At 39.7% G+C, this 9,249-nt stretch overlaps 1 protein-coding gene across 4 annotated transcripts in view; it reads left to right on the top strand.

Moving 5' to 3' along the window:
- GIGYF2 (GRB10 interacting GYF protein 2) overlaps window positions 1-9,249 on the top strand; it is a 132,587-nt gene that overhangs the window by 88,984 nt on the left and 34,354 nt on the right. For all 4 annotated transcript variants that reach the window (XM_004389484.3, XM_023724498.1, XM_023724496.1 and 1 more), the window contains 3 exons: window positions 1,425-1,621; window positions 2,625-2,784; window positions 7,685-7,851. In XM_004389484.3, coding sequence (XP_004389541.1) covers window positions 1,425-1,621; window positions 2,625-2,784; window positions 7,685-7,851 — 524 coding nt within the window. The remainder of the gene's footprint in view (window positions 1-1,424; window positions 1,622-2,624; window positions 2,785-7,684; window positions 7,852-9,249) is intronic.

Raw genomic sequence — 9,249 nt, 5'->3', positions numbered from 1 at the left:
AAAGGGAGAGGGTTGCGGGGCTCTCTGTAGGCACTGCACCCTTCAAGGGGAGAAGGTTGCGGGGCTCTCTGTAGGCACTGCACCCGTAAAGGGAGCGGGTTGCGGGGCTCTCTGTAGGCACTGCACCCGTAAAGGGAGAGAGTTGCGGGACTTAGTCACTGCCTGACTATCAGGACAAAGAAGAGGGAGGAGTCTGAGGTGACTAAGGATTATCGTGCCACTAACAGGAAAATGCATTTGGGAGGGGAGAGAATAAGTTCAGTTTGAACTTTGATTTTGAGGAGCTGATGAGAGATAGGTAGAGATGGCCAGAAAGCAGTTGTGAATGAGGGACTATAGCTAGATAGGAAGAGTTTAGGGCCAGAGAGAGAATGAAGATGTACAAGATTATGTACACTTGCTAAGGGTGAGAAGACAAGTGGGCTGAGAGCAGAATCTCAAGTAATTCCTGTTTTTAGAGGGTAGGTAAAGGAAGAGGAGCCAGAGAAAAATCTCCAGAGGCAAAGTAGAGCCAGGAGAGTTGAGTGCAAGGAAAATAAGGAAGGGGAACATTTCAAGAATGGGGTTGATAATGTTAGATGTCACTAAGAGGTTGGACAGTGAGGACTAAGAGAAGCCATTGCTTGTCTTGAAGAGAGAAGCTTTACTGGAGAGGTGGGAGTGGAAGTCAGATTGTAGCAGGTGTGGGTGGGTGATGGTGAAGTTGAGACAGCATCTATTGAGTGCCCTTTTAAGAAGTTTGGCGAAGGGGAAAGAGTGAGGAGCAGGAATTCGGAGAAGCTGTCTTCAGTTGAACAAACAAGATTTCAGAGGGGAAACTGCAGTTGTACCTAATTACTTCCATCCCCTTTCCTTCTCAAAAGCGTGCATACTGAGAGATCAGAAATAGGAACCAGTCTTTATTCTACTGAGAAGAACATCCTGCACTGTACAGGTAGACTGAGTGCTTTTTGTTATCCAAAAAAATTGCAATATGTTGAATTATATTAATTATGACTCGGAATAGGTACTTATTCAAGATAGAGATATGTTTATTAAAGGTTTTGATGATATGATACGTCTTTGAGAAGATTTGGTGGTGCTTTGTCTTTTACTTTTTGGAGACCTGGTATACAGAAGAGATCTGATTCTGCTTGATTCAAGAGACAGACGTAGAACCCTTGAGTAGCTACAGTGACATAGGTAGGCACTGTAGAAGGATCTTACAGATACCTTTTAACCCTTCTAATCTGTCATTCTAGGGAGAAATATACCCTTCTTCTTAATAAGTAGCGTCAGTGTTCAGGACACAGTTCACGTTTCTGCCGGGCCAAATTAGCAAGCTGCCCAACTTGAGATAGAGGGAGAGGGTTATACTTCCTAAGAGTCTCTTTGATATCCTTTGTTTCAAAGGATTTTCATCTGTCTAAATTTTTTTCCTCTAGAAATGGTTCCTGATGTCCAACAGCCCCTGTCACAGATTCCTTCAGATACAACCTCTCCTCTTCTCATACTTCCACCTCCTGTTCCCAATCCTAGCCCTGCCCTCCAGCCAGTTGAAACGCCGGTCGTCGGTGCTCCTGGTATGGGCAGTGTTTCCACAGAGCCAGATGACGAAGAGGGCCTCAAACATTTGGAGCAGGTAAAAGGCGTGCAGTTGGTTTTTTTCTCCTCAAACTGACATAAAAATTAGAAAGCATTAAATGAATATTCAAAAATAGAACTTTTGTGCGCTACATTTTAAGTACTGGAGAAGTTGTTTGTATATCTAGTACTTATTTGGGTAATTGTCTTTCAAATCATTTCATGGTTATAAGTTTCTGCTATGTAGTAGTCATTATGTCAGATTATTTTTTGCTCTTCTAAGGTTGCCCTTAGCTGTTTGCTTTTCTTTTTTCTTTTTGGAAATTAATGGAATGCCAGAAATGGCGAATACAAGCAGCTGTGGATGGGCACTGTGTCTTCTGTAGTTTTTGCCTCAAGTGGAACAGGGAAAATAGTTCATTAAACTTTCAGGATATTAACATGTTACTCAGTTCTTTATAGAGTTCTCTGAGATTGTGTATACCATTGTTATATGTAATGTGGATGATAGCTTGCTTTCTACAAAAGAATTTCTCTTTCCTTCGGGGTAGGATGGTTAGTGGCAAGGAATGCTGAAGAAGGGGTAGGTAGTGTCTTATGAAAACTTGTAAAAGATTTTATTTGTAATTATATCGATTGGGCCTTTTGTTCTGTTAACATCTACATGCTTTTATAGATTTAGCTGACATAGTTTAGAATTGACCAATGGCTTATTAGTTTAAAAAGTATTCTTCTTCGTGTGTTGATAAGAAGCCTGGGCTTTGATTCTTACCAGTTTGTGTTTTAGGCTCAGTTCAGTGTACTTAATCATTTTGAGACCTTGAGTAAGACTTTACCTCTCTGAGCCTCAGTTTCCTCTTCTGTAAAATGGGGATGATATCTATTTCATGGCATTGTTAGGAGAATTAAATTGTTGCTTGCTATGCTTCTTTCATAGTGTCTTTTCACAGATCCAGTAGTCCAAAAAAGGTAGACGTTCTGATTACATGGACAGGTGTTGGTTTAGGATTCTTTGTTTCCTCAATCCGTTTTTTTGTTTTGTTTTGTTTTTCTGTTATTAGCAAGCTGAGAAGATGGTGGCTTATCTCCAAGACAGTGCGTTAGATGATGAGAAACTGGCATCGAAACTACAAGAACACAGAGCAAAAGGAGTCTCCATTCCGTTAATACATGAAGCAATGCAGAAGTGGTATTATAAAGATCCCCAAGGCGAAATTCAGGGTAGGTCGTTTCTTTCTACTTTAAGGACAGAGGTGTCTGCCATTGTCCCCATATTCTGTAAGATGGTGATTTGTTTAATGTTAATTTGCATAATAGTAGAAAAAGAAGTCAAGGCTACAGGCATTCTTAATATATATTAGAAGACATTTTCTAGGCTTCCTCCGTAATTTACAATTTTTAGTGAAGGGGGGATGCTCAATGAAAAGAATTTGAATACAAGGAAGAATGTGCTGACTAATACGATAGGGATGTAAGCAAAATGCGTCAGACCCCCTCAGATCCGGAATCCCATCTGGATCGCCAGTCAGGTAAGTTTATGTGTGTTGAGTTGTTTGTGGTATTCCTTTCTCCTTTTGATGTCAGCAGGCTCTGTAGTGATACCCAGTTTCACTTGTAATGTTGGTAATTTGTGTCTTTTTTTTTTTTCTTTGTCAGTCTTGCTAGAGGTTTGTCAGTTTTATGGATCTAAGAATCAGCTCCTTTGTTTTATTGATTTTCTGTATTTTTATTTTCAATTTCATTGGTTTCTGCTCTTTATTATTTTTTTCCTTTTGCTTGCTTAGGGTATATTTTACTCTTCTTTTTTTAGGTTCTTGAGGTGGGAGCTTAGATTATTGATTTGAGACTTTTTCGCTTTTCTAATGTAAGCATTTAATACTGTAAAGTTCCCTCTTAGCACTGTTTTAGTTGTATCCCACAATATTTGATATAGTGTATTTTCATTCAATTCAGTGTATACATGTGTATGTATGTGTGTGTATATGTATATACACATATATGTTTTTCTTTTATTTTCCTCTTTTAACCATGGATTATTTAGAAGTATGTTGTTTACTTTCAAGCATTTGGAGATTTTCCTGTTACCTTTCTTTTATTGATTTCTAGTTTGAGTCCATTATGACTGGAGAACACAATCTTTATGATTTCAGTTTTTAAAAATTTGTTGAGGTTTCTTTCATGGCCAGAATATGGCCTATTTTAGCATATGTTCTAGGGACACTTTAAAAAGAATGTATATTTTGCTATTATTGGAGTGTTCTATAAATGTTGATTAGATCCTGGTGCTTGATGGTGTTGTTGAGTTCTTTATCCTTGGTGGTTTTCTGTCTGGTTGTTCTCATTTATTGAGAGAGGGTTAGAGGGTTATTGAAGTCTCAGCTGTATTTGTGAATTTGTTCATTTCTCAAGTCTTATCAGTTTTTCTTCACATATTTTGCAGCTCTGTTGTCTGGTGTATACACATTTAGAGTTGTGGATTGACCCTTTTATCATTGTATAATATTCTTTTATCTCTGGTAGTTTTCTTTGCTCTGAAATCAGCTTTACCTGATAACATAGCCACTCCTGCTTTCCTTTGGTTAATGTTTACATAATATATCTTTCTTCATCTTTTTACTTTGAACCTGTTATATATGAAGTAAGTTTCTTGTAGATAGCAGATGGTTGAGTCTGGTTTTTGAATCCATTCTGCTGATCTGTCTTATAATTGGTATATTTAGACCATTTAACATTTTATGTAATTATTATGATTATTTTATGTAATAATAATTATTATTATTATTATGATAAGTCTGCCATTTTATTTTTTGTCTATTCTTTTTTCTTCATTTCTGTTTCTCTTTTTCCTGCCTTCCTGTGAGTACTTGAATATTTTTTAGAGTTCCATTTTGATTTTTCTGTAGTGTTTTTGAATGTATCTCTTTCCGTAGCTTTTTTTTTTTTAATTGTGCTTAAGTGAAAGTTTACAGAGCAAATTAGTTTCTCATTAAATAGTTAATACACAAATTGTTTTGTGACATTGGTTGCCAGCCGTGCAGTGTGTCAGCACTGTCCCCTTCTCCGCCCCGGGTTCCTCGTTGCCATTTGTCCAGTTTTCTGTCCGTTTCTGCCTTCTCGTCTTTGTTTTTGGGCTGGTATGCCCATTAGTCTCCAATGCATGAATTGAACTATGAAGCCTGTTCCTCACGCGTGTTGTTATTGGGCCTATAGTCCTGTCTAATCTTTGGCTGAAGGGTGAAACTCAGGAGTGACTTCAGTACTGGGTTAAAGGGTATCTGGGGGCCATGCTGTTAGGGTTCTTCCAGTCTCTGTCAGACTAACAAGCCTGGTCTTTTTTTTTGGTGAATTTGAATTTTGTTCTACGTTTTTCTCCCACTTTGCCCCCTGTGTTATGATCCCTGCCAGAGCAGTTGGTGGTGGTAACCAGGCACCATCTAGTTGTTCTGGGCTCAGTCTGGTAGAGGTTATGGTAGTTGTGGTCCATTAGTCCTTTGGACTAATCTTTCCCTTGTGTCTTTGATCTATTTCATTCTCCTTTTTCCAGCTGGGATGGGACCAGTAGATGTAACTTAGATGGCCACTCACAAACTTTTCAGAACCCAGACGCTACTCACCATAGTCAGATGTAGAATAGTTTCTTTATAGACTGTGTTATGCCAGTTGAGCCTAGATATCCCCAGCCCTCAGCTCAGTCTCTCAGGGTGTTTGTCTGTGAAGCTTCTGTGACTTTGCCCTGGTCAAGTTGTGCTGACTTCCCCAGTGTTGTGCACTCTTACCCTTCACCAAAGTTACCACTTATCTACGATCTGGTTAGTATTTTTCCTTCCATCGTAACCATCAAAGATTGTTTCTTTCTGTGTGGAAACGTTTTCCTGTGTTTTTATAATAGTGGTCTCATACAGTATTTGTCCTTTTGTGATTGACTTATTTCACTCAGTCTAATGCCTTCCAGATTCATCCATGTTGTAAGATGTTCCGCAGATTCATCGTTGTTCTTTATTGCTGTGTAGTATTCCATTGTGTGTATGTACCATAGTTTGTTTATCCATTCAGATGTTGATGGACACTTAGGTTGTTTACATCTTTTTGCTATTTTGAATACTGCGGCAATGAACATGAGTGTGCTTATGTCTACTTATGTGATGGCTCTTATTTCGCTAGGATATATTCCTAGGAGTGGGATTACTGGATCGTATGGTATTTCTATTTCTAGCTTTTTAAGGAAGCACCATATTGTTTTCCAGAGTGGTTGTACCATTTTGCATTCCCACCAGCAGTGTATAAGGGTTCTAGTCTCCCTATAGCCTCTCCAACATTTGTTATTTTCTGTTTTTTTGATTCATGCCAGTAATGCCGGGGTGAGATGGTATCTCAGTGTAGTTTTGATTTGCATTTCTCTGATGGCTAGTGATCACGAGCATTTCCTCATGTGTCTGTTAACTCTTTTTGTAGCTATTTTAATGGTTGTTGTAAGTATTGCATTATATATACGTAACTTATCACAGTCATAAATGGTATCATCATTCTACTAGTTTCAGTGAAGCATAGAAACTGTACCTCTATTTACGTCCTGTTACCGCCCACATTTATAATTGTCTTAGGTATTTCCTCTCTATCCATGTAGAACCACAACAATTTTTGCTTTAATCGTCAGGCATAATCTAGAGAACTCAATAGGAGAAGGCAAGACTATTGTACTTACAGATTTGTTTATCGTGTTCTTCTTTCCTTCCTGATGTTCCAGGATTCCTTCTTTTATTGTTTCCTTTCTTTTTAGAGAGCTTGCTCTGGTCATTCTTCTAGGGTAGGTCTGCTGGCAACAAATTTTCTTTATATGAGACTTGATATCCATTCATTCCTTAAGGATATTTTTGCTGAACCCAAGATTCTGGGTTGACACTTCTTTTCTTTCAGCACCTGAAAAATATTGTGCCACTTCCTTCTGTGGAGGTGAGGGCTTTTGACTGGCTGCAGAGAAGCTCTGGCTCCCTTCTTGGCCTTCTCTGACACCATCCTGGTGAGGGTATTAGAGTGCCTCATTACAGCCCAGCCAAGGTGAAAGTCTAGGCTCCCCACTTTGCCTTTCCTCGTGTGGGTGAGGTAGGGCCACAGTGTTTTTCCGTAGTCTTTGGCTGAGATAAAGTGGTTATTGCCTAAAAGTTTTCATTTTGCTAAGCTGCCCCTTTTTGATCCCGTGACTCGAGAGAGGAGGTTTTTTTTTTTTAAACCCACATCTGTTGCCATTTCTGGTTGCCAGCTTCTTCAGCTCCAAGTCTGGGATATATGAGGTATAAACAAACTACTGTGTCTCTCCTCAGGCCTCAAGGTCCTTAGTCTGCTTTATTCTCTCCACCTTTCAGAGTCTTCTTCGGTTTGTTGTATGTAATGCCCAGGGTTTTTAGTTCTCCTTGGCGGTAGGAATGGGGAAAAGTATGTCTACTCCATCTTCTCTGAAATGAAATTTCTAGGGCTTTGTTTTGTTTACTGTTGTGTCCCCGGTGCCTAGGTCACGTAGTAGGCATTCAATGAGTATCTGTTGACTGACGAATGGTTTATTGATTAGAGTGCATTTGTTTGTTAGTTTTGTATATAAAATACTTGGCAGTTTTTTGGTATAATATCTAGAGAATGTTATTCACCCTACCAAGAGCAAATTGAATCAATCTTATTTGGGTAAATAAATTTTAGTTTATCTTAATTTAAATGATTATTGTTTATATTCTACCCCATAGTCAATAATCTCTGTCAGAAAATGAAAAACCGAGTGGTCCAGAGTTGAACAGAAGGCAGTCCTCTCTTCAAGTATATCATACTTTTCTAACCAGTGACTTGTTGCAGAGCTTGAGTGAGACAGAGACCATTATACTCCTTATAATAATTAAAGCACTGCTGAGACTTTGGGATATGTAAACACAAGGCTCATTTCAGAGTTGTTTCTGTTACATTTTCTTAATTAGAAGCCTGCTCACCACCTTTGGAAGTGACTTAAATTAAGATACAAAGGATTCGACAGGTGCCACCTGAAGAGGTGTTTCCTCTGGTTGAGGGTCAGAGATATCTTTTTCCTCTTTGTGCCTAAAAGGGTTCTTACTGCTCTTTTGCTTGATTGGTGATATTATAGGTCCCTTCAATAATCAGGAGATGGCAGAGTGGTTTCAGGCGGGCTATTTTACCATGTCTTTATTGGTGAAGAGAGCATGTGATGAAAGCTTCCAGCCTCTTGGTGATATCATGAAAATGTGGGGAAGAGTTCCCTTCTCGCCTGGCCCAGCTCCCCCTCCTCATATGGTAAGTACCTGAAGCTCACTATAACACATATTAGACAAGAAGCACTTGCTTCTCTTTGAAAACATAGCCCAAATGTTACATGTGATGAGGAAGCAATGGTAATACTTCGAAAGTCATTGAAATTGTAATTAGAAGTCTGAGTTGGAGACTGCATATGTAGCTATAATGATTTTTCAAAACTCAAGTACTTGTGCCCATTTTCTTCAGATTGTCTATTTGTCTGTATGTCTGCCTCTCTCTCAAACCCAGAGAAACAGTCCTTCAGTAGCTTTCCACCAGATGTAGAACGAAGGCCAGCATCTTATGGTGGCCTACAGACCCTGCACTGACTCCTTCCCTTTCTAAGCTCATCTCAGAGCTTTACCTTTACCTTCCGTGCTTCAACACAGCTGGCTTCTCTGAGTTCCTTGTTGTCTCTAGTGAGAATGTACATACTCCCGCTTCTCCTCTGCTTGCCTCTTGCTTTCTTGCTTAAAAACTTCCTAAATTGGAGGTTTACTATAAAGAAAATGCTACTAATCCGAAATTCCATTACTTCACACTATTTTGAGGATTTTCTTTCTTTTTTGAATGTTAGCTACTGGTATTTTGATTACAAACGGAACATAATACTGGTGACCCCCCAGCGTGCTCGCACTGCAGCCCCTTTGGCAGGTGTAGTCCTTGCTCCTCCTGTGACTGCCCCGGACATCGCCTGGTGGGGTTCTTTTTGGAGCTCTCTGGAGCTGCGCCTTATTGTCCTTCTCCAGGTTGGTGTGTCTGGTGGCTGGCCATTGTCAACATGGCCGTAGTCAGAAATCTGAAGTGTGAACACTGGATTTTCACAGGAATATCCACCACTGGTTCGGTCATGACGCACAGACTGAGTGCCAGGCCTTGTGCTGGGTTCTCATGAGACGAGGGTGAATAAGACACAGCCTCTGTGGACAAGGGAGTTTGGAGGTGGGACAGCGGCTCTCAAACTTCTGACCATGACCCGTGTTAAAATCCATCCCTGGGCTGTATGTCCGTAACTTGGTATATATATGTGTTTATAGCAAGTTTCAGAAAACATTTTGTGCAGTGTACACTCTGATGTTTTCTGTTCTCTTTCATCTTTTTGAAATGCTGGTCTTCACCCAGTAACTGATTTCTCAGTCCACTGATCGGTTGAGACCTATAGTTTGAAGAGTAGTGGGCTAGAAGAGAAGATGCCTTGGCGAGGGGAATTATTTCTGACATTGGCTTAATTGCTGTAAATCCATATAAAAATCATATTGTGTATTATTGTATGCAAGTTTAACTTCTATACCAAGTTTGATCCTTATTTCCCTTCTCTGGAGTTGGGATGGATTTTTATCCTGCATGTGTCAGCAGCTGAAATCTCATCACTTGAAGCTTGGCATGCTTACCCTGGTC

This window comes from Trichechus manatus, unplaced genomic scaffold (assembly GCF_000243295.1).
Source record: "Trichechus manatus latirostris isolate Lorelei unplaced genomic scaffold, TriManLat1.0 scaffold00249, whole genome shotgun sequence".
Classification (NCBI taxonomy): domain Eukaryota; kingdom Metazoa; phylum Chordata; class Mammalia; order Sirenia; family Trichechidae; genus Trichechus; species Trichechus manatus.
This window is presented reverse-complemented; position numbering and strand designations above follow the sequence as displayed.